General features: G+C 44.1%; 2 protein-coding genes across 4 annotated transcripts in view; one reads left to right on the forward strand and one right to left on the reverse strand.

The window, feature by feature from the left end:
• The first annotated feature begins 683 nt into the window (after nucleotides 1-683).
• Nucleotides 684-3,438, forward strand: Psmb4 (proteasome 20S subunit beta 4). The gene is made up of 7 exons (XM_005084300.4): nucleotides 684-858; nucleotides 980-1,186; nucleotides 1,403-1,549; nucleotides 2,038-2,119; nucleotides 2,701-2,817; nucleotides 3,079-3,167; nucleotides 3,326-3,438. Exons 1-7 carry the CDS (start codon nucleotides 719-721, stop codon nucleotides 3,336-3,338), a joined length of 795 nt encoding a protein of 264 aa, XP_005084357.1. The 5' UTR covers nucleotides 684-718; the 3' UTR covers nucleotides 3,339-3,438.
• Nucleotides 3,439-5,071: 1,633 nt separating this feature from the next.
• Nucleotides 5,072-25,307, reverse strand: part of Pogz (pogo transposable element derived with ZNF domain) — a 45,920-nt gene continuing 25,684 nt past the window's right edge. For 2 of the 3 annotated variants that reach the window (XM_005084301.4, XM_013123809.3), the window contains exons 6-19: nucleotides 24,094-24,384; nucleotides 23,805-24,014; nucleotides 18,124-18,230; nucleotides 17,031-17,368; nucleotides 16,016-16,170; nucleotides 13,905-14,005; nucleotides 13,305-13,451; nucleotides 10,425-10,559; nucleotides 10,157-10,329; nucleotides 9,888-10,028; nucleotides 9,447-9,503; nucleotides 9,161-9,273; nucleotides 8,872-8,896; nucleotides 5,072-8,743 (exon numbers count right to left, since the gene is read on the reverse strand). In XM_005084301.4, coding sequence (XP_005084358.1) covers nucleotides 7,072-8,743; nucleotides 8,872-8,896; nucleotides 9,161-9,273; nucleotides 9,447-9,503; nucleotides 9,888-10,028; nucleotides 10,157-10,329; nucleotides 10,425-10,559; nucleotides 13,305-13,451; nucleotides 13,905-14,005; nucleotides 16,016-16,170; nucleotides 17,031-17,368; nucleotides 18,124-18,230; nucleotides 23,805-24,014; nucleotides 24,094-24,384 — 3,665 coding nt within the window. In that variant the 3' untranslated portion in view covers nucleotides 5,072-7,071. The remainder of the gene's footprint in view (nucleotides 8,744-8,871; nucleotides 8,897-9,160; nucleotides 9,274-9,446; nucleotides 9,504-9,887; nucleotides 10,029-10,156; nucleotides 10,330-10,424; nucleotides 10,560-13,304; nucleotides 13,452-13,904; nucleotides 14,006-16,015; nucleotides 16,171-17,030; nucleotides 17,369-18,123; nucleotides 18,231-23,804; nucleotides 24,015-24,093; nucleotides 24,385-25,307) is intronic. The other variant, XM_005084302.4, reaches the window with a different exon arrangement.

A 25,307-nucleotide genomic window follows, 5' to 3' on the forward strand; every position in this document is an offset into this window, starting at 1 on the left:
GTCTCTGTCTGTCTCTGACCACATAAGTGCCCGGTGCCCGAGCCCCAGAAGAGAGCATTGATCATTTGGAACTGGAGTTACAGATGGTTTTGAGCCATCATGTGGGTGCTGAGATTCGAATCCAGGTTTGGTTTGTATCTTTTCTACCTTTACCGACTGTAATGCGGTAAATCACTGTATCTCAAACGTCTGTAAAATGGGTTGAATAATGAATACCTGGTACATATGCCGGCTTTCAGAAGGGAAGCTGTAAAGAGAGCTTGTGTTCAATGAGTATTCAAGACAAGTTTTGGATACTGATCCACCCAGGACATGCTTGTCCCACATAGTCTGCTCCTCTTAAATTGTCAGAATCCTCAGATCTAGTCATCCCTACGGCAGTGGGACACAGGGATGAGACGTTGTGCATTTTTTTAATTGTTTTGTTTTGTTTTCGAGACAGGGTTTCTCTATGGCTTTGGAGGCTGTCCTGGAACTAGCTCTTGTAGACCAGACTGGTCTCGAATTCACAGAGATCCGCCCGCCTCTGCTTCCCAGCATTTCTGTCAGTCTCAGCAATTACTCTGGATCAAGACTTTTCAGACGACCTCATCAACACGGAATCTGGCACTCATGGTACCTGGAAGTGCCTGGCAGGAAGAAGAGAGGTGTAACAACAAAGGACCACTTCCGCTTCCGGTGACACAAGCGCTTTCATTTTTCGGCTGTGGTGGCTAAGATGGAGGCGCTCTGGGAGTCACGGGCTGGCCACTGGGCCGGGGGGCCGGCTCCGGGGCAGTTTTACCGCGTCCCGTCCACTCCCTGCGCCCTCATGGACCCGGTGTCCGCGCTCTGCGAGGGTCCGATCACCCGGACCCAGTGAGTTGCGCCTTAACCGCGCCAACAATGGGCGGCGGGCCGGGATTCGGGACCCGCGGCGCGAAGGCGGCAGCACCCGGAGCCCCGGCCGCTGCGCTCAAAGACTCTTTTCCTTCTTCAGGAACCCCATGGTGACTGGGACGTCGGTCCTCGGGGTGAAGTTCGACGGCGGAGTGGTTATTGCTGCAGACATGCTGGGCTCCTACGGCTCCCTGGCTCGTTTCCGCAACATCTCTCGCATTATGCGAGTCAACGACAGCACTATGCTGGGTGCTTCGGGAGACTACGCGGATTTCCAGTATTTGAAGCAAGTTCTCGGCCAGATGGTGTAAGTCGCCTCCAAGCGGAGCGGAGAACCTCCCGTTTTTATTCCCTTAGGTGGAATGGAGGGACTTGAGGCTTTGGGGAATTGTTGAGTCAAACATGTGAATGTGTTTTGAATATCTTTTGGTATAGGGGTGTGTGTGAAATTGAGTGTAGGTCAAGGATGGGATGGGGAACCTGACTTCCGTTATCGTTACTTTCTCAACCAATTGTTTTTAAGGATTGATGAAGAGCTGTTGGGTGACGGACACAGCTATAGCCCTAGAGCTATTCATTCATGGTTGACAAGAGCCATGTACAGCCGCCGCTCCAAGATGAACCCCCTGTGGAACACCATGGTCATTGGAGGCTATGCTGATGGAGAAAGGTATTTGTTAACTTTCTTGACTACCTGACCTAGCACCTACTGAATGTGTCTCTAGTTTTTTTGTTTTTTTGTTTTTTTTGAGGCAGGTTTCTCCATTCTTCAGGCAGCTCTGGCTGCCCTGAAACTCTCTGTAGATCAGGCTGGCCTCCAACTCAAAGAAATCTGCTTGCCTCTACTTCCTGAGTACTGGGATTAAAGGCATACACCACCACCGCCCGGCTTTCTTCAGTCTTTTAAAAGAAATTTTTTACACTTAGTTTTGTGTGTGTGTAAGGAGTTGGTCTCTTCTACCATGTGGGATCTAAGGATCAAACTTGGGTCATCAGGAATGATGGTGGCAAATGTCTTTACCTACTGAGCCCTCCTGCTTCCTCCACCCCAGACTCTTTAGCCCCAGAGAATTCCCATCTTTTAATTTAGACCTTGTGGTCCCCTTCAGCCAAGAGAAGGAAGGTTAAGTGAGGTCTTTGATCTGTTTGTCCCTCTAGCTTCCTTGGTTATGTGGACATGCTTGGTGTAGCTTATGAAGCCCCTTCACTAGCCACTGGCTATGGTGCATACTTGGCTCAGGTAAGTAGTGGGCCTGGCAGTGTGGAAAAGAGGTAAGAGACAGACTGGGACCCTGACGTTGGGATCTGGTTTTCTTTGTATAACAGTGTATTTACATGACCTTCTGGTGGCAAGATGTGGTTAGTGGGAATAATAGCCTTGTAGCAGGCTGGAAGCCTTAGGACTTCCCCTTTAAGAGGATCTTAGCTAGGCGTGGTGGTACACATCTCTAATCCTAGGGTACAGGAAGCTGGCGCCAGGAGGACTCTGTATTCCAGACCAGCTTGGGCTGCACAGGAAGACTCCATCTCAAAAACAAAACAAAAATGGCTCATGGGTAAAGGCACATGCTGCCAAGGCTCATAGCTACCCCAGCGGAGAGAAATAACTCCTACAAGCTCTTTTCTGACTTCAACATGCATATGCATACTTATATACAAAATAAGTAAATGTCAAATGAAGCAAAAAAAAGCCAGCAGTAAATTCTGTTGAGACAATTGGTAGAAGTCTATTCACTTTGGTGATTGTTTAGATGGGTTGGAGCAGGTTGCCTATTTTTAAGCCAGTGTCTAATTTCTCCCATGTCTTACCCACCTTTTTAGCCTCTGCTTCGAGAAGTTCTAGAGAAACAACCAGTGCTGAGTCAGACTGAGGCCCGAGAGCTTGTAGAACGCTGCATGCGAGTGCTGTACTATCGAGATGCCCGTTCGTACAACCGGGTAAGAAATGGGCAGAAAAATACAAATTCTGGGGCCAGGAACACTGTTGAACACCTTTAATCCCAACATTCAGGAGTTTGAGGTCATATTCGTCTACAGAGAAAGTTAGTTGCAGGACAGCCCAGGGGTGCATACTGAGACCCTGTCTTAAAAACTAAATTCTGGGACCTAGATTCTGTTACTTCTGTTTTCAAATGATGGGACAGTAAGTTTGACCTGTCCAAACCAGGTCTTTTCATTGTGTGTTTTGTTTTCTTTCAGTTTCAAATCGCCACGGTAACTGAAAAAGGCGTTGAGATAGAAGGACCACTGTCAGCAGAGACCAACTGGGATATTGCCCACATGATCAGGTAGTTTACGGTGGCGAAACTAAGTGTGGGAGAGTTGCAAAGATTTGGCTTGCACAAAGCTGGGCCCTTCTGGAGAGCTAATTCCAGGTGGTTCTCGGGGGCGGGGAGCTCCCTCAGAAGCTGGCGCCTTGCACTTACCTTTCCCCAATGTCTTTCAGTGGCTTTGAATGATGCAGATGAGCTGCCCGCAGCTGGAGCTGTGCCCTTCTATATTTCAATCAGCTGGCTCAAAGGTAGACTTTTGTAAAATAAATCAGCCCTTTGAAATGTTTGCTGAGTTGTTTATTTTTGAAACTGGCTCTCACTATGTAGCCCAGGCTGACCTGGAACCCAGAAACCTGCCTGCCTCAGCCTCAAATGCTGGAGTTAAAAGCTTGTGCCACCACACCTGGTGACTGTTTTTACTCTAAGGGGTCACACCAAGAACTCAGCTGCTGCTGTGTTCCATCCTGTTGTCTTTCCTGGACAGAGAATTTAGCTCCTGTCTGCATGCCCAGAGGTTGATGTCTTTGACATAATTCTACTGAACCTGAGCTTATTGATGCAGCCAGGCTGACCAGCCAAGGCCCCAGGGAGCCTGTCTCTCCCTGAGGCTGGCATTTGACATGCACAGCATGGGCACTCACGCTTGCATGGCAACCACTTGACTGAGCCATTTCCCTAGGCGCTTCAGTGTGACTGAGGTTGACCTCAACTCAGGGCATCAGCCTCCCAAGTGAAGGATCACAGGCACTGAGTGGTGATGGGAGCATTTACACTCTTGGAGCAAGTACAGGAGTCTGCATGATAACATAGAAGACCCCAGACAGTATTCAATTGGGATTGTCCTAGAGCTAGCTTCTTGAAGGGTCAACTTGATCTTTGGTAACTCAGTTGACTTACATATACATACACATTTCTCTTCATTTTCACCCATGTAACGTATTTTCAAAGAATGTAGAGTAGATGTGGGGGTGGGGGTGGGAGGTGCAAACCTGACTGGATAAAATGCAGTTTCAGACAGGTACCTGGTATGAGGCAGAGCTACTTTGTAAGGCGGTGCTCAGCCCCTAAGCCACCACATGTAGCCACACATTCAAGTAACATTTATTGTCTATAATTCTAGCACCTGGTACTTTGAAGGAGCATTTGTGTTCATTGAAAATAATCCTAAGAGTAGATACTACTACTCTTGCAGAAGAGCTGACTCGAGTTTGAGTCCCAGCACCCACGGGCGTGTTGCACAACTGCCTGACTCCAGCACCAAGGGACATCCGATGACCGCCTCGCGTGAGCACCTGCACTCTGCACATAGCCACTTAATTAAATCACTTAAAAAAATCACCCAGTGTGGCTGGGTAGATGGCTGGGGTGCTAAGGCACCTGCTGTGCTAGTGTGAGGACTTGAATTTGAGTCCCCAGAGCCCGTGGAAAGTTGGATAAAGCAGCTCAAATATCAGGTCCTACAGGGAGATGGGGGGCAGAGGCAGGAGAGGCCAGGCACAAGAAGCAGAAAAACTGTCAAATAGGGGAGAGTGAAGTCACCCAAAGTTGTCATCAGACACCACACTTATACTTTCCACATGAGTGCACAGGCAAGTCCTAGGACATAGGCCTGAAGACCTGAGTTTAATCCCCAGGTCCCACAAGACGGCAGGAGCTCAAGAGTTGTCCTGACTTTCGTGCATGTTGTGATAGCAGGTGGTACCTACATTCAACGCATAAAAACATATTCTAAGTGTAGCTGTTAGGGTTGGGAATTAGCTATGGTCTATCCCTGGAGTGGTTTTGAACCTGTATCTGTTAAAAATGAAAGCAGTAGGTCTTCTCATGATGCTGAGAGTATGACAGCAGCAGACAGGTTCACATAGAGAATCCTGAGCCTTCAATCAGAATTTTGACATATTTGATCTCAACACAGAAAGTTGTCAATAAATACATGTTTATTGATTAAACTGAATTATAAAAAAAAAAACAAAAACAAAAAACTTCCTTCTACTACTAAGCCATGCAGGCAGAGTCCACAAAGACAACTTGCTTGCCAAAACCCAGCCGATCCACTGTTACTATGATCTTAAAAAAATTTACCCATCCAAAGTCAATGTGCAGAGGCCAGGAACCCAGCTCCGCTAAGGCTGTGGCTGCTGCAGGGACGACCAAAGAGGGTTAGGTTGTGGACTGAAGTGACCACTTACAGTTAGTTCTCCAGCTTTCTCAAAGGCAGAAGGTTGGCTCTGACGTACAGTCCATCAGTGAAATGGCATTAGAGCAAAAAGCTGGGGTGAGAAGCCCAGGTGGATCCTCGTTCAGATCTCCAACGCCATGGTCTCAGAGCTGGCCAAACGTCTGGGATCCGTCCTGTTCACTGCTGGGAGCTAAAGCAAAAACTGCAGGGAGAGGAACGGGTGGTTACAAACACCACGCCTTTACTGTCACATCTCAAGTATCTCCCAGCTATAAAAGCCTATTAAACAGGGACACATAGAAAAAGGGTTATAAATCCACTTCCTCTCATTTTATTAAATGCTCCACTTATGTACACTTTAAAGATGAACCACTTATAAGCTTGTGCAGGTTGCCTCCTGGGCTCATAGGAGGAAACATTGCCGAAAGCCTCAGGCTGGACAAGAATGGTGTGGCTGTGGGAAAGGTAGACTTGGTGTTTTTTTGTTGTTGTTCTTTTTCCTCTATGGTACAGTACATTTTGGTTTATCACCATGAGTATATCATTTTCTTAAAAAAGAAAATTCCTCATGCAAATTGTAGAAAACTTTTCCTTGAAGTTGGCAGTGAAAAATAAAGATTCATGTCTGTCTCTGTGCACACCTCTATGCTTTTTTTTTTTGTATCAGTTTCTTCTCTAAACATTGAGAGAAACGGGAAAGCCATGGGTTAGCGGGAGTTCAAGTGGTCTGTGTCTTTTTTGAGTTCAACACTTAACATATGCTGCCAGTTAGTACCTGTGATGTCTTGAGCAGGTGTGCTGTCTGAACATGTTTAACAGGACAAAGTCCGACAAGGCAGGGGTACACCGGGGCTCGCTGATGGAAGACAGACTAGGGATGGCTTCCACTGAACACTAGTTGATCACTTCACTCAACCTCTTGCTTGCTAGGGACACATGTCTCCTTTGTCCAGAGTAAAGGACAGTGTGAAAATCAGGAAAGGGGTCAAGGGTCACAAGTGTAAAAACTATTGTTTCTGTTGTGTTTTGATGGAGGGTGGATGGAAACATCTATCCATTCTGGATGATTCAGGGTGGTTTCATGCATTTTTAAAGCCACAATTTTCTATTAGAGTTGCTGTAGAAACCAACACCTCTGGAGAAGGGGAGAAGGGAGGAGAAGGAAAGAGTTCAGTGGGATTCTTTTTTCATTTTCATTTTTTATATAAAAGTGTTAAGACCACAATGAAAAAGATTTATCCACATATGTAATAAACCAGTTTGTGAGCTACATATTTTTTTCTTTCCCATCTGCAGAAAAGTTCTCACATTAACAATGATTAGATAGTATCATGCCCAAAGACATTGGCCACACAGTAAAACAAACAAAACCCAGAAATACTATGATACAATTGAGGTAAAAGGGGAAACAACAAAACAGTATCTGCCCACAAAGGATTGTTTTCCTAGATTTTGTCAGAAAAATAGCAAACACAGTGATTTAAATTAAAGAGGGAAAAAAAGTCACAAAAACCTGTTTTTAGCAGAAGTGAGTAACCAATGGACCAGCTCCTTGGCTCAGAAGTGATCACTACTGGCTTTCCTAATAACCCACAAATTCACAGAAGTATCAATGTCAGGGGAGTGGTGGTGTAATATTAAAAGTATAACCAAGTACTCCGTTGGTACTCCCCTTTCTCTAAGCCCCTCTACCATCCTCAGCGCTCCTACCCAACTCCATAAGCTCTCATAACCCAGCACCTAAATCTCCATCAGATCTAGGTCAGCTTCCTCAAAGCCATAGAAGGACTCCGTCTCACTTTCCCCCTCAAAGAGCTGGTGCAGGCTTTCAGGCTCAACTGTCTCTTCAGGAGATGATCTGGGCCGCGGGGTAGAAGCTGAGGTCTCCTCAGACCGATCTCCACTCAGCTTCAGCTGCTCCTCTAGGGAGGAAATGAGCTCCTCCTGCATGTCAGCATTGCGGGTAGGTGAGTTAATGTTGCCATCAGGACCTGGCAGAACACTAGCCACAAGGAAGGACCGCTGAACTAGGTCTGGGGAGTCCCCAATGACACCCAGCACCTCACTCAGCCAGTCCAGCACCAGCTGAAGCAGGACATCAGAATCACATGCAGTATCTGCCATTTCCCGAGCCTGCTCCTTCCATTTTTTGTGCAGGAAGTTCTTAACAGTTCGTTTGATGCATACATCTAGTGGCTGGATTTTAGAGCTACAGCCTGCAGGGACCACGGCAGGCAAAGTGCTCGAGGCACTAAGCAGGGCCAGCACCTCTTCTGACAAGTGAGTACGGTGGCAGTCCATCACCAGCATGCCTTTGCTGTGCTGACAAGCGGTGTGCTTCTTCCACACACGGGCCGACCAAAGCTCCATGATCTCATCATCGCTGTAGCCACTCTCTTTGGCCTCTAGCAATATACAGTCTGGCACATTAGCAGGCCGATTCACTTGTCCTCGGTAGAAAACCAGGGTGGGGAGGACAGTGCCATCTGCCAGGATAGCCAGCACAACATCACACCAGGGCTCCCCTGTGCCCACTGTCTGCAGAGCATTCTCCTTGCGGTCATCACTGCTCAGTACTTCTGTGTCCAGGAACAGGGAGACCTCATCAATAGCTACAATCATAGACAAAGGTAAGTCCTGATTGTGAATCTGCCGCTGTACAAACTCAATGAAGAGTCCTGCGTTTTCTGCTACATCCTTGGGTAATGTGTGGGCTACAGCTCGCCGGGCATGAGGAGTGAGGTGGTGCCGCAGCATGAAGCGTACAGCCCACTCATAGGATATCTTAAAACCCCCCTCCAATGAGCGTCCTATCTTGGTGGCCTTCTGAAACAAGGTCTCCTCGTTTACAGGTAGCTGTTGCTCTCGCTGGATCAGCACCCACTCAGCCAGTTTCTCTTCTGCCTCAAAGCTGAGATATTTGCCCTCTAAATTCTCTCCCTGAGAGGCCTGGAAGCGTCGAAGCCAACGACGGATTCGACGCTGGGGGTTTCGGAAGTGTTCAGCTGCCAGTTCTGTGTTGCAGCACAGGGCAAACAGGACTACCCGAAGCTTCTTCACGGACAGCTGCTCTTTCTTGCCAACCCCACTGCTGCCTCCACCGCCGGATGCTGGTTCAGGTTCCTGGGTGACGGGGCTTCCCTCATCCTGTTCCTCGACATTCAGACATTCAGCCCCCTCTGTGGCCAAAGGTGGTAGGGATAAGGGCTGTGGGTGAGTAGGGGTTGCTGGTGGGGTCACCGTTGAGGCTGGTGATGGAAGTGCCTGGGCCACAGGAACTGCGAGCTCTTGAGGCTCTATTGGGGTGGCTCCTATAGGTCTCACAGTGGCAGCTTTGTTAGGGAGGGAGGGAGGTGGGAGACACACATTCTTCAAGTTCCGGTCGTGCACTCGCTCAGGAGTCTGGCCAGGCCTAAACAAGTGGAGGTGGAGAGGGGAGCAGAGAGCGGAAACATCAGTTAAACTTAGGAATTTAAATATCAGTATTAGTAAGAGTAAACGTCATGCAAAGTGCACATGAAATCATGAAATGAATGTTACCTTGAGTGAGAGATCCAATTGAGTCCTGGGAAAATGAGATTTAAAAAAAAAAGTTAGATCATGGGGAAAAACCCAACTTTCCATAGATGATACCTTGAGATTTCAACATGCTATCCACTAATAAGACAATTCACGGGGCAACCTTTCCAATCGTATCTAACTTCAGGTTAGAATACTAAGAGTCTAAGTATAGTGTGAGTCTAAATAGTGAATGGGTGAGGCCAGAGAAAGATGCTCCTGGCTCACAGAATGTGACATCCCTTCTCCCACCCCATTTTCTCCCACTTACCCCTGGGTAAGATGCTGCTAGATCTGTGGGAGGGGTTGAACACTAAATGCTTGGCCATGGCATCTCCCACAGAGGTAGCAAAGGTACAAGAAGTGCAGGCCAGCTTGATTCCACTGAGAGAGAGAGAACACAAAGGGACCAAGAATATATTAGATACATATGGCAATGACATTAGACAGTTAAACTGTGAGGCTTAAATAAGGGAGAGATGCACATAACCACTCCACAAAACAAAGACATGATATTAACAACTTAAAAAATTAGAGTACCAAGAAGTGTTCATTACCTTACAGAGTTTTTAAACAAAGCCAAATACTTGGGGCTCTTCCGTGGAACATGATTGCTGAGAAAGACAAAGAAGCAGAGTTACCAGCCAATGACAAGTCCAACCAGAGAGATGGCGTCTCAGTCCAGACCAGTCTGACCATCAATCAGCTTCTCAAACTTCAATATAAACACAAAGAACCTGAGAGGCAATTACAATTCACGTTCTCATTCAGGTCTAGGCTGGGGGAAGAATCAGCATCTCTAACAAGCTCTCATCCAATGCCTGAACTGCACTTTCAGTAGCAAGACCCTAGAGGCTATTTGGAGCACAGACTAACAAAGCCAATGAATATGGGTTTGCTCTTTTATCTACCTAGGAGGAGTTGAAGAAAGAAACAAAATGGAAACAGGAGGGAATGAAGTGCGTTTAACTAGAAGTCCTGGTTTGCTCTCCACTTACTTGATCATGTGATTGGCATAAGCTCGAGAGCAGCAGGTGCTGTATCGACAGAGAGAACAATGCACATAGGTAGGGAAATGATTAGGGAAATCCGGGATCTCAAAGCTGCACTCCAGACACGTCTGCCGGCCCATGACACTCCTGTCAAAAAGATAATTTTTATTACTGCCACCGACCCTGCGGCAGACTGTATCTGATTTCCTTGATTACTAGGAAACGCCCTGCCCATACAGTTTCCACCCGCCTAGCATTTAGAAGGAGGCACTGACATTTTCCTCACGGCTCTCTTCTGCATGTTGCGTTGGACAGGGGGGTAGAGGAAGACAGGCAATGGGTCGGTGGAGGAGGTCAGTGGCACTGCCTCCTGCAAGGCGCTAGAAGACGTATCATTTGAAGACACAGGAACAGTTCGTGGCTGCCCCCGAGAAGCCCGGATTGTCACCTAAGAACCAAAGAACAATTAGATGGCACCCACAGTAGACCTCAGGGTGCTGTCTCCTGTACGCTCACCCTCCCCAGCTCTGGCTAAACCTTTACCTTGGTGCCTGGCTTCAAGCCTTCTAGCTGCTTAGGTTTGCGGAACGTTTTATGGTGCTGAAGCTTGTGTTCAATTTTGTCCTTGGCAAAGAGAAACTGTAGCCGGCATTTGTTGCAGTGATAAACATTTCTCTTCTGAAGAGGAGAAAAACAAAACAAAGAATTCCTTAAAGGTTCCCAGTCAATCAGTGTCAACATTATTCTTTCTTTCTTTCCTTCCTTCCTTTCTTTATGCTGAGAATGAGAGTAAGAAAAGAACTATTTAAGACTAGGAAACTTATCCCTGAGAGCCACCATCTCACGGATGCACAGATCCTCAGCCACTCCTTTGTGACCTGGAGCACATGGGCCAGCAACACACACTTGCTTACCCTATCATCGGGACATTCTTTATGATTTTTAAAAACACACATACAAGACAGTACTCCCCTCTGTACTGTTGTTTTCTCCCTTTTTCTGGGGTGGGAGGTGGTGGTGGTGGAATGGGGGAGGCTCTTAATACATCTCTATATGTAGATGTTTCAATGTTTCAGGGACCATTTTGAGGGCTTGGTCTGCCTAAACAGGACTCACGTCTATAATTAATTCTCTTTGCTTGGACAGCATATAAATGTAACATTAAGCTAAGATTAAGATTTGGTTTCCACAAGCCATACTATGAAAAGGAGTGTGAGCGAAGGAGGCACTTTGTGAGAGTGCATGTGTGCACATGTCAACATGGAGCACTCAGCAGCCACCTTATCTCCACTCTTTCTCTTATAAACCTTCACTTTCTTCTGGCAGGTTCTTTCTTGCAGCACTGTTTATAAAGACAGAGTCTCACTGCGTATCCTAGGCGACCCTGGAACTTACTCAGCAGTCTAGGCAGCACCCAAATTAATGGCAATTCTACCTTCTCAGCCTCCTGAGAGCTGAGATTACAGTGTGAGCCACCATTCTAGGCTTTCTATAGCATTTTAAAACAAGGTTATGTCTATTCTACATTGTGAAATTCAACAAAACCAGCAACATCACCTGGCTCCCCCAGCCCTCTGCCCTGCTCTGCATATGCCCATCTTCAGGTGTCTCCACTGACTCTTGCAAGTCCTCTGTTTCCCCTGCTAGAGCTACCAACCAACCCCAGTCTCTTAATGTTGATTAATAAAGGGTCTGCCTCAGGCTTCTTTCTAGCCTAACATTCCTGCAGTCTGGGCATTTTGATCACATCCTTTTCTTCAGAATACTTCAGTCTCCTTGGCATCAAAACTCCTACTAGGATTATTGTGGAGGTTTCATGGACAGAAATGTCAATGACTCTCACAGCCCTCTCCTTGACACATCTGTAGGACTTAAAAAGTTTAAAATGTTCAGTGGTTAAAAGTACTACTGGCTTCTCTTCAAATGACTCTGGTTCAATTCCCAGCACCCACACAGAGGCTTACATCTGCAACCCAGGCACTGGGCATGCACATGAGACATAGACACACATGTAGGCAAAACAACATACATATAAAATAAAAATAAAATCAACTAGGTGTGCTGGTACACATCTTTAAGCAGTCAGGAGGCAGAGGCAGATGAATCTCTTTGAGTTTGAGGCCAGCTAAGGCTATATAGTGTGACCAAGTCTCAAAAATAGAAAAAAAAGATTAAAACCTAATGAATTTATATAATTCTCAAATTATTCTTGTAGCAACCCAGACTTCAGATCTTTTATCTACCAGCTATAGTGTAATATCCACAGACAGCTGGACCGAAAGCCTCCAAAACAATACAGAGAAACCCTGTCTCGTAAAAACAAAACAAAAATATCCACAGATAGTGCTAAGACAAAACACTCAAATCTGAATATTCTCTCAAAATTTGCTTTCTTCAGTATTTCTCAGTAAATAGTCCTGATATTCATTTGACTGTCAAAGAAGACTAGGCACCATTTAAGATTTTTTTTTTCTTTTTTGGTTTTTCGAGACAAGGTTTCTCTGTATTGCTTTGGAGGTTGCCCCGGAAATCACTCCATAGACCAGGCTGGCCTCGAACTCACAGAGATCCACCTGTCTCTGCCTCCCGAGTGCTAGGATTAAAGGCGTGCGCCATCACCGCCCAGCTACCATTTAAGATTTTTTGACAAAAGGCCCTGCTATGTAACCAGGTTACAGCAGCTCAAACCCTTGAGCCCTTAGGGACTCCGCCTGACAGCAGTATGGCTAGGACTCTGAAGACAAGACAGTACTTATTTTAGGAACTATTCTTATTCTCTTAACCCACGTCTAAACCTTAAGTACCATATTATCTTAGCAATAACTGTTAACTCTATCCCTTTTCTTCACTTCATGAACCAACACCCAGGGTCATCTCCCACTAAAAGCCTCTGACTAGTCTGTCTCTGCTTGTAACTTCCATTCAGTTCACTAAGTACAGCTGGGGTATAATCTTGAATAAAACAAGTAGGAACCTATCACTCAGGGCTTGTACTCCTGTCCCCACCTAGCTTCTGACACCCGCCTTGTGTCCCACAATCTACACAGACCGTCTCTCACTTCCTTACACTGCCCAGGTGGACCTTGTGCTTCAGGTGACTACTCCTCTGTTCTCTGTTCTTCTTTATTACTCATCCCTCAGACCTCAAACGCCACTTCTTCCTGGATATTCCCTCACCTCCCAGAATAGGTAGATGCTTCTCTGTCTCTTGCCCTGTTAACACATCCCTCATGATGGTTTCATGTATTGTTTCCTTTAGTACTAAATCTCTAACATCTAACCTAGTGTGTGGCAAGTAATAGGAACTAAATGATGTTTGTTCTCAGTTGTGTCTTCTCTACCAACATTGTTTATCTATCTCATCCCTGACCCTAGAATCCAGAAATTCAAATGAGAATACAAGATTGTCTTGGTGCCTGATACCTGGTGCCTCATGTAGTGCTGCTGGAATGCATTGCCATTTTTGAAGACTTTTAGGCAATACGGGCAGAGCAAATGCCGGGTATCTTCATGGATCATCCGAAAATGGACATCTACTTCAGAGTAGAGGGAGGAGCGATACTGACACACCTGAGTCATACAAGAAGGAAAATAAGAATAAGAGTGAATAACTGGAGCCGTAAACGAGGTAACAACAAGGATGGGGGGTAATTCTTGAATGTATAGGTATTATTGTTCTGGTACTGTAATGGAGACTAGGTGAGTGATAAGTTTAGTTGTGATAAAAACAGTAAAGGACAGCAGAGTCTGAGAACGACCCTTATTATCTAAGGAATAAAAGCATCCTGTATCCTGAGAGGGGGAGCTCGGGGACACTCTTAGTATACACAGGAGGCCCCTGTCTGGGTGTTACCCTATAGAAAGTCCTAACTATAGGAACTATGTTAACGTCTCCTTCCGTATGTCTTCAGAGTACCTAAATGGAATGTGTACAGTGGGTATTTAGGAATATTCATTAGAGGATTTCTTTATAATCAGTTTAAAAACAAAATGCCTAAAATGCTCTGGAGAAAAAGGCAATACCTGACAAACATAAGGCATCTCTCCAGGCTTATGAGTGTCCTTCATATGCTGGAGAAACAGTGGCTCGCTTTCAAATGCCCACTCACAGATCTTGCACTTGGCTGTAAGAAGAAAAATAATCTAGACATGCACCTGGATGTAAGATCATAGCTTAAGATTCTTTCTGACTCTGTATCTCCACTTGCAATCACCAACACATCTGTAAAATGGTTCTGCTCTAACATTTGTATTGCTGATGACAACTGATGTCCCTATGTCTCTAACTCACTCTTTTTAAACAAAGCGCTATTCTAGACTGTGAACTATTTACATTTTAAATTGGGCATTCTCTCTACTTCTAACTCGACATCACATTCTCTGTTTACCACTTCCACCTCTTACCTCTCTTTCTAACTCAGTACCCACTGCTGCCATCACTCAATGATAGGTAAGAACTTGGCAGAAAGCCTTGTTTGTGACTTACCACTGCTCATCAGCTTCCACCTACCTAGTGTGCACTCTCCACTAAGTGAGTTCTTTTAAAGTACTACATGATTTTATGCCTGTGCCTAAGGACAATGAATCTACTGACTATCCATGAAGTACCAGGAAGATTTGTTCTGAAAAGGCTGACAAACACTAAGAGGTGTATACTTTCTATTTTTGTGACAGGGTCTCATTACACAACTCTGTATGGCCTGGAATTCAGAGACCACTTTGCCTCTGCCTCCCAAGTCAGGGAAGAAGGGTATGCATCACCACACTTGGCTGGACAGATGCTCTTAGTCATAAGTGACATTTCTCCTTCTATATAAACAGATTCAATATAATTATACTCTGAAATTAGCTAATTTTTCAAGCTTGATTATTAAGGATATAGTTATACATTTTTCATAAAAATTTCAATTGCTTCATATTTTGAATTACAAGGTATGGCTAGAGAAGGGGACATATTTGTGTTTTTCTTTGTTCACTGGCCTTTAACATTTCTAGAAATACAGAAATTGAATACTTAAAGTTGTAAGCACATATCAGACAATGGCCCACCCCTTGAATCTTTCTAAGTTCTTTCTACATTGAAAACTCTGAAAGTGTAACTGCTACTTTTCGTGAAATCTGGACACAAGATCTTCTCCCCTCTTGTATCCATCACTGCTATCATATAAGGCATGTTTGATTATTTAGAGATAGGTCTTATGTAGTCTAGGATTGCCTTCAACTCAGTAATATTTCCTACCTCGGCTTTCTAAGTGCTGGGATTACAGGCATGGGCCTATAAACCTAAACATATAATACAGTTTTTTATTCTCACATCCTATAATTACATAAGCTCCTATACTTAACATAACTCTTAATACAACTGGCAATCCTTTAAAGGACACCAGAAATTATTTGAACAGGGAGGCAGAGATGGTTCAGTGGTCAAAGTGTATACTCAGCTCCCAGCATCCATACTGAGCAGCTCACAATCATCTCTAACTCTAGCTCCAAGGAAATCTGATGCCTTTGGCCTCTGTACGTCCATGCCTAGGAAGATGTGTACATACATGCACACACTCCTTAAAAACTAAAATCCTGCAGATGGGTGGTGGTACACACCTTTAACTGTAGCACTCAGGAGGTGGAGGCAAATGGATCTCTGAGTTCAAAGCCAGCCTGGTCTACAGAATGAATACAGGATAGCCAGAGCTATACAAAGAAACCCTGTCTAGAAAAAACAAAATTAATTGATTCTAAACACTGGGCTCACATCTCAAAATGTCAACTCAATAGAAATAATATGTGTTTTTTGAGACAGGGTTTCTCTGCATAGCCCTGCTGCCCTTAAACTCACTCTGTAAAACAGGTTGGTCTCCAACTCAGAGATCTGCTTGACTCTGCCTCCTAAGTACTGGGATTAAAAGTGTGTGCCACCACTTCTGGCTTGAAATGTGTTTTAAGCAAATGACTTCATTACTCTAAGCTAGTGCTCTCATTTTATAGTACTTTAAAATCAGGCTTGAAAAACAGTAGGGAAAAGCAATTCCTCTAGCACTATGACCTGCATGTAAAGAGCTCTTTGCTAGTGCCCTTCAGTAAGTGAAGAAGAGGTAGCTCCCACCCCTCCACTGGAGTGTGCATTTCAAACTTACTGGTGGACTCATAGGGACTGTGAACATTTTCCAAGTGGCACTGGAGCTGGAAGGGGGTGGAGAACTGGCGGTAGCAGTGTTGGCAGATGGTATGACCATCCACCTCGCCATTCTGCTGATCAAGTTCCACGTGGTGTTTCATATGGTTCATGAATCTGTAACAAGGCACAAAGAGAAAGCACCGAAAACAAAGTCAGGAGTCTTTGAGAGATATGAGGACACAATTATAAGCAAACATTGTCTGCTCTCTCCTCCAACTTCCTCTATTTGTGATAGTCTTTTTCTGAGCTGGAGAGATGGTTCTTTTCAAATTCTGTGCATGTATGTGTGTCTATGTAGGTGGGCATGTACTCACAGGTACAAGTGATTGAGGAGGTCAGAAGCATTGGATCTCCTGGAGCTGGAGTTACAATCAGGAGCACCTGATGTGGTGCTGGGAACTGGGTTCAGGTCTTCATGTTTGTTTTGGTAATGTTTGGTTTTTTTGGAGACAGGGTTTCTCTGTATTGCTTTGGAGGCTATCCTGGAATTCACTCTGCAGACCAGGCTGGCCTTGAACTCACAGAGACCTGCCTGTCTCTGCCTCTCAAGTGCTGGGATTAAAGGTGTGCACCACCAATGTCTTTTTTTTTTAAAATGATTTATTTATTTTCATTTTATGTGCATTGGTGTTTTGCCTGTATGTATGTCTATGTGAGGGCATCAGATCTTGGAGTTACAAATAGTTGTGAGCTACCATGTGGGTGCTGGGAATTGAACCTAGGTCCTCTGGAAGAGCAGCCGTGCTCTCAACTGCTGAACCATCTCTCCATCCCCCAGTTATAGACTCTTAAAACTAATATTAGGTTCTGTGCAAAGAGACTGGTATCCTTTATTAATATAATAACAGCATTGTACATTATAACTTCCTACAAGACTGAATCAAAGTTAATGTTTCCAAAAAGAAAAACTTAGCAATGTAAGAAAATTTGTCTACTTTTATGCAGGGTAACCTCCAAGACTATTTGATGCTTACCGAATGTTGTTTTTTAGCCTTTTGGTACAATGAGGGCATCGGAAAGACGTGGCAACCTTAGGAAAGCTCGTGAGCTGGGCCACCTTGCCCCCATCCCGTCCATAATAAAAGTCATCAACTAGCATAATAAGCTTGGTCTGGACACCATCTCCAGCGTTCTCATTTGGCTCCGGTACTTTGGTAGGTGGTGAGAGAGCAGGAATAGGTGTAGAGGAGGGTGTGGAAGTGACGGGAGCTGTCTTCTCAGGGGATGAGGGCTTTGCTGCCAATGGAGTACTGGGTTCTGCATCGAGGGACTTGCCTTTCTTCTGGTACTCAACCATTTCAGGGCAGCAGTACTGTAAAAGAGATGACATCATGATTCTGACTATCTGAGACTAGGATGAGCTAAATCCATGTCACTAATAGTCACTGGGAGTGGTCTGTTAATGTAGACAATAAGGGATGTGTTTGTGGACACCTGGATCTCTGCTCAGACAGCCCACTGGGTAGCTGGGACTATAGGCATTCATTAGCACACCTGAGCTGGGTTAAGGTAGTAATCTTCCAGATTTCATCTTGCTTTTTTAGTAATACCAGAGTTCACATTTCCCTTTTATATGTACACACAACCTCTAACACTGAACCTTTCAGATATCTCCCTCCTGCCTGTTAAGAGCCTTATATTAGCATCATTTGACTTGGAACACTATAGAGAAAGAAGTTCCAACTTCTTCATTTGGATTAATACCAGAAATTTACAAGACTATAAATAAAGCAGGGGCCAGATAACAGGTTTTAATTCTCCCAGTGACACTGAGCTGAGGTTATGACAATTAATTGTCTGTGGTCTTATGTAACAAACTCGCTGTCCTGTGAGATCAAGTCCACCATATTAAGACAGTAAGTGTTCCATCACCTATCAGCAGTCTTTAAATGCTGATATTGTATTTTCAACTTATATAGATAGTCCTTTACTACAATATACCAAAACAGAGAACAGCGATTAAAAGTTTCCAAGCCAATTTAAGTATCTGCTTTTCATGCTCTCAATATCAGAGGAGGAAGAAGAGGCCACTTAAGCTGGCTCCTGATCATGGGTGGTGTCACTTACACACATGTGACCTCTTAAGGCTTCAGTAACACGGAACTGAGCATTACACCGTGGACATATTTTCCGTCCACCATCCTGGAGGTCAAACACTGGGATGGAAGAGGTCACTGGAAGAATGGATAAGAATTAACAGGATTAATACAGCACACTGGGGCAAGACAATTCACTCCCGAGAAAAAAGCCACAAGTAAGAAGCAAGCATGAGAGGCACATTTTTTTAACTGCTCAGACCCGAGCCTAGGGCTGGCAGACTGAAGCACAGAGGCCATTTTGGCCAGAGTCAGTTTCTAGTTTCACTCACAAGCTAGGAATGCTCTTTTACCACCACCTCTAATTAGGCAAAGTTCGGCTTTTCTCTCCCACTTAGGTCTTTTTTGGTTTGTTTTCAGACAGTATCTTTGTATAATTCAGGTTAATCTTGAATTCAAGATTGGCATGCCTTCACCCTGAGTGCTGAGATAACAGGATGTGCCATATGGCTGACAGACACTTTTCTTTTTTAAAATTGTGATGGAGCTGAGCACGGTGATGCACACCTATAATCCTAGTCCTTGGGAGGTAGAGGCAAGAGGGTCGCCAAGTTCCAGGTCAGCTTAGTCTATATATCTAGTTCCATTTGGCCTACATATTTAGACCTTGTTTTAAAACAAAACAAAAATAATAAATGGTGACACTATGATATAGAGAAAGCAATATTCAGCACTGTAACTAGCTTTGAGTATATGTTTTAGGTGGTTAAAAATTCATGTTGTATAATTTTCAGAACTTTTTTACTTATTTAATTTTATGTGCCTTGGTGTTTTGTCTGCATTCATGTCTGTGTGAGGGAGTTGGATCTGCTGGGAGCAGCTGCCACGTGGGTGCTGAGAATTGAACCCAGGTCCTCTGGAAGAGCAGTCAGTGCTCTTAACCACTGAGCCCTCTCCAGCCCTGCAGAAGTCTTCTTACCTTATAGAACTGAAATTATTTTGGGGAAAATTTTGCCTGAAACAGTGCCTCTTGTAGCCCATACCAGTCTTAAAGGCATGATGTAGTGGAGGCTGGTTCTGAGTTCCTGATCCTCCCCCCTCCACATCCCAGGGTCTATGATAACAGATGTGTACTACTGCCCATGGCCTTTCTGTACCAGCGTCTTCTATGCCACCTTACTGGCTCAGACTTTGACAGTATTTCACATAGCCTAACAATGCCCTTAAAGTTCTCCATGTTGTATTATGTCAAAATGACTTCCTATCCACACAAGTAACATTATATGGATTCAAAATGGTTATATTTAGGAATATGTATGTATATACAAATACATATATGCGTACAATAACAACTGATTAAAAAAGCCATAAATTTATAGAAGAGCGAGAAGAGATATATGGGAGGATGTGAAGGGAGGAAAGGGAAGGAAGAAATGTAATTAAATTTACAATCTCAAAAATAAACAAAAAGAACTTTTAGAAAGAAGACTTCCTTTTTAAACCTAAATAACATACCATTATAAAACAAGCCAAATTTTGTTCACACATTCACAATCTGATGGCGATTTGGGCTGTTCTCACCTTTTACCTATTGTGAATGATACAGCTAAGAGCACAGGTGTATAAATTCCTGTTCTAGTCCCTGCTTTCAATACTTTTAAATATATGCTCAAAAGCAAAACTCCTAAAGCATACGGCAATTAAAATTTTTTTGAGAAACACTACACTATTTTTCACAATATCTGCACTGTGTTATATCCCTGCCAATAATGCATGAGGATTCCACTTTCTGTACATCATCTAAATGTTAAATTTATTTTGTGTACGTGAATGAGCATGTGGTCAGAGATCAAACATGTCACTTATGTCCTTCAGTGTGGGTACCAGAGATCAAACTCAGGCTGTCAGGCTTGGAGATAAGAATCTTTGCATCAAAAAAAAAAAATTAAAAACAAAACAAAAAAGAATCTTTGCACGCTGAGCCACCATCTTATCTTACCTGCCCCATTTTGTTACTTTTTAAAACAATTACAGGGGCTGGAGAGATGTGTTAGTAAGAGCACTGGCTGCTGTTTCTCTAGCACTCACAGTGGCTCACAACCATTTGACACCCTCTTCTGGTTTCTCTGGGTGCCAGGAAACGTGGCGCACCATATACAAGAAGACAAAATGTTCACACACAAAATGAGTAAAATTAAGAGAAACAAAACAGTGACAACAACAACAAAAACCAATTATAACTTCCTTTTATTATATTCTGATACTGAATTATTCAACTTCAGTCCACATGCAGAGAGAAAAAGTAAAACCACTTGGTTAGATGAAGGTGGTACTGTCTCACAATCTTTTTTAAAAATATTTTTTATTTCATTTGCATTGGCATTTTGCATGCATGTATGTGTGAGAGTGTCAGATCTCAGGGTTACAGATAGCTGAAAACTGCCATATGGGTGCTGGGAATTAAACCCGGGTCCTTTGGAAGAACAGCCAGTGCTTTTAACTGCTGAGCCATTTCTCCAGCCCCTTGTCTCATAATCTTAGCTCCTCTCTTTAGAGATCTTTTCCTCAGTTACACACATCAGTGTGCAAAGTGAGTTCCTTAAGGCATTTTCAGGCACACTTAGTCTTGGCCGACTCTCTGTCTCTATCTGCTTCTCTCCGTTACCTACCTGTCCCTGCTTGTACCCTTCCAATCCTAATTTCCCTTTGCTACGCGTGCTCTATTCATCTCTGTCCACTTCCTTAACCCCTACTCACCTCTCTACCCAACCATTTGCCCTTTCTAGTTTCCTGGCCTCTGTGTACTCAGGCCTACATAAGCACACACATTGAAATTAGGATCCACAGAGAACATACAGTACTTATTTTTCTGAACTGAGGTTAACTTTCTGGTTTGGCTGGTTTAGTTGGGTTGTTAGCTTTTTGAGTCACTATCCTAATGGGTACAGATGGCACTTCACCATGATTTTTATGTTTCCCAAAGTTGATACTGCGGGCCATCTTCTGTTTATCAGACATTTCACTGTTGTCTGTGGAGAAATGTCTCGGTCCCCATCCCTGCAGGACCTCATCCTGCCACTGCTACTTCCCTACAACCTCTTTGCCTCATTAAGGGACAGGTTCCAAAGCAATACAGAGAAACCCTGTCTCCAAAAAGACAACAACAAAAAATTATTATTATTTGTTTTTCACTTTTTGAGACAAGGTCTCTATGCAGCCCTGGCTGTTCTGGATCTTACTGTGTATGTAGACCAGGCTGGCCTCAAACTCTGAGATCTGCCTGCCTCTGCCTCTCATGTGCTGGGATTAAAAACATGGGCCACCACAACAGGCATAACAATAAAAACCCAACCTTTTTAAAAATTATACTTATTCTGTGTATTTGCATACATGCCACAACCGGTGTAAGGGGCCAAAGGACTACCTGATGGCTCACTCCTACCACCATGTAGATTCTAGGGACAGAGCTCAGCACCAGGCTTGGTGGCAAGCACCTTTACCCGCTGAGCCATCACACCAGTCTGCTTTGCCCTCCTGTCTGGTTGAGCTTGCTATTATTGCAGGGCAGGAATTACAAAGGGATTAGCAATCTCTCAGCACAATGTATGTCCCCCATTCTATAGGTTCCTATTTCACTGTGCTAGTAATGTTCTCTGATGCATATAAGTTTAAAATTTCAAATTTAGCAATTTTTATTTTGCCTGTGCTTTTGGTATCCAAGAAATGGTTGTTAAATCTAATATTGCCAAGCATTTTTTCCCTTTGTTTTTCCTAGAAATTTCTGGATTTGGCCAGTTGTTTTCTATATGCTACAACAGTCTGCATATATCAGCCTCGTGAGTGCTAGAGCACAAGCATGAGCCCCGTATTGGTCATCTGTTTTTAAGATGGGACCTTCGCACTACTGGGCTCCTTACTGGGTACCAAGCAATTGGTCTCATAAGTAGTTGAGTCTATTTACAGGCATGTATAACTTGTCAACTTTTTGTTTTTGTACATGGTTTATACATGTATGTATTATGCATGTTTGTATGTGCTCGCTCATAGGTCAGAGATTGACTGTAGGCCTCTCCCACTATCACTCTCCAAATTATTTTAAAGACACGGTCTTTGACTGAACCAGGCCGTCACCACACCGCTTCAGCTAGACTGACTGGCCTGCACGATCCATCTGTGTCCACCCCTTCAGTGCTGGAGCCACCATGCTGGGTTTTACTTGGGCACTGGGGATCTGAGCTCAGGTCCTCACACTTAGATAGCACGTACTTTACTGACTGAGCCATCTCTCACCCCCATCACCAGTTTCTTGTGGGTTTTTTTTTTTTTTTTGATTCTTGAGATACAGTTTCACTGTGTAACCCAACTGGCCTGGAGCTCAGATCACATCTTCTTCCTCAGGCTTTGAGTGCTGAGCACAGACATGCACTACCACACACCCAACTTCATGCCTGTGTTTGCTTAGGTCTTTGATTTACCTTAAGGTTTTTCTTTTGTTACTGTTGAGACAGGTTCTCACTATGTAGCCTGGGCTGGCTTAGAATTCACTATGTAGTTTGAGGCTGGCCTCAAACTCACAGAGATCCATTTGCTTCTGCTTCCCAAGTACTGGGATTAAACGTGTGCCACCACACCTAGTTTTGAGTTCATTTTTATATTGCATAGAAAAGAATTTCAATATTTTGTGACTATCTAGTTTTTTCAATGTATTTTAAGAGTTTCAATTTTTTATGAGTGAACTTTGGGAGCCCATTTCACATGGAGGGAGGCTCTCTCAGCCTGGACACATGGGGGAGGGTCCAGGCCCTGCCCTGGATGAAATGACACTTTGGAGATTCCCCCATGGAGGGCCTCACCCTCCCTGGGAAACGGTGTAGGGATTGGGTGGGGGGCTGGGGAGATGGTGGAGGGGCAAGGGAGGAGGGGAGGGAGGGGGAACTGGGATTGACATGTGAAGCAAGCTTGTTTCTAATTTAAATAAAAAACTCATTAAATAAATAAATAAAAAGTTTCAACTTTCTTAAATAGTTGAAATAAAAGCAAAAGAAAAATTTGGCGCACATGAAAAGCATAAAAAATTCCAAATTCAAATCCCATAACTTTAGTGGAACACAGTCTAGCTCTAATTATTTGTCTGGTATCAGTAGCTGCTTCTACACAATGGCACCAGTGTATGTAAGCATGGAACATGCTGTGCATAAAGCCTAGGATAGTCACAAAAAGTTACCAGTCTCTGCCATGGACCACTGAAAATCCTCACAATCATATTCTCCATCTTTTAGAAAACCTCTCTACAGCATTGCAATTTTAAAAATTCACCCCAGAGGAATCAGATGTGGGACTCAGTGTTTAAGAACCTAGCTACTCCTGCAGGGACCCTCAGTTCACCTGCCAGCACCCATGGTGACTCACAACCGTACAACTGCAGTCCCTAGAGATCCAATGTCGTCTTCTAGGATGCAGACGTACATGAAGACAAAACACGAACATATATAAAATAAATAAATCTCAAAAAAAAATTTCACCCCAGAAAACCCAGCCGCTGCAGTTAAATTTCACAATTGATACCTTTCTTACTACATTAGCATTTCTGTAAGCCCAAATCAAAGCACTTACATCCTATTTCATTTCTCCATTTCAGAATAGTTTCAATGCATCAACTGTTTTATCAGTGTTTTCTAAATGACTGACTGGAGGTTCAGTCTCTCATGTTACCTTTCATTGAAGACTCGGGTCCACTGGTCCTTTGAGTAGAATTGTTGTTGGACACCACCACTGGCCCAGGACTCTGGCCCAGGGAAGGGACAGTGTTAAGAGTATTCACCAATTTGGCCACTTCGTTGCTATTTTCACCTGTAACCCCAGGTCTCTTCACAGTGACAAAGCTGGCAATGCTCACTGCAGGTGGAGAGGGGAAGGAGGGAGCTACATTGACCAAGTGAAATCATCTGCTTCCCACCCGCTCCCCCACGCTGTTCTGCCGTCTCCTCACCCCAAGTCTCACCTAGTTTGGGATTCGAGGTCTGGCTGGGCTGGCCCAGAGGCTGCACAGCTAGCTGCCCCAGTGAGGTTGGCTGTGTGGCAGTGGGAGTGGTGGAGGTGCTGGGAGTGGACTTGGTCTGCTGTGACTGTGACTGTGGGACAGTACTTCGAATGGTCAGAGTAGCTGGGATGACGGTGGTGAAGGTGTTGGTGGTGGGCCTCACAGGCACGGTGGAGCCTGGCCTCACGGGGGTCATCTGAGAGAACACCTGTGGGACGCCAACTGTCGGCTTAACAAACTGTGTACCTGGGGCTTTTAAGAGAGAGACAAAAAAGTCCCAAACCTTCATCAGTGAGCTCACCTATAACACATTTTCTTGCCTTTCCTAGAAATACAAGAACAGGAAAAAGTTATTTCCCTAAACTGACTGAGTGACCATCAGAGGTTACAAACAACAGCATTGATCTTAACATCTAAGGAGCAGCAGCTGTGCACACCATGAAAGGAGTTACCCTAAGCAGCCTAAAGCAATCACTAGAAGACAGCTCCCGTCAACTCTGCAGACACCTTCATAAACAGTAGCTTGGCCTCTGTATTAGGAGTGGGAGGAAGAACAAGGAGATATAGGCCAAAGGTCAAACTTGGTCCTTAAAGTCCTATTTCAGATTCTAAAAGGATTTTCCATTTTTTCTATACACTCAAATAGGAAAGGGAACTTCTCTACCAGAATGTCCCAAAGGGGAATGTGTTTTTTAAAACAATTGTTCTGGTCTATCTACACGATAAAATAAAGTAATTCTCTTTTCTACCTGAACTGTAGGAAACCTGACAGATAAGAAGAGTGACTTGAGGGGAAATTACAAGATTCTTTTTGTTACTAGAAGTTGAGCCCAAAGCCTCAAGCAATGCTAAGAATTCACTCTACCCTTGGCTACACCCCAGCCCCAGTATTCTTTAATATTCCTTTATATGGTCATTGGTAGTATTATCCTAAAGGGTATGTCATTTACTTAACTTACACCTAAAGTCCCCCAACCCCCTGCCTTGGTTTGTTTGCTCCTTGAGACAAAACTGGCCTTGAATTCACAGTACTCATCCTGCTTCAACCTCCTGAATGTTGGATTCCAGGAGTGTGCCATCATGCCTGGCTGCATATCCAAACCTAAGCTTTAAAATTAAAGTAAAATTCAATTTATAATACTACCACATAAATGAGTACATATATATGGAGTATG

Source organism: Mesocricetus auratus, unplaced genomic scaffold (genome assembly GCF_017639785.1).
Source record: "Mesocricetus auratus isolate SY011 unplaced genomic scaffold, BCM_Maur_2.0 Super-Scaffold_100009, whole genome shotgun sequence".
NCBI classification, from domain to species: Eukaryota; Metazoa; Chordata; class Mammalia; order Rodentia; family Cricetidae; genus Mesocricetus; species Mesocricetus auratus.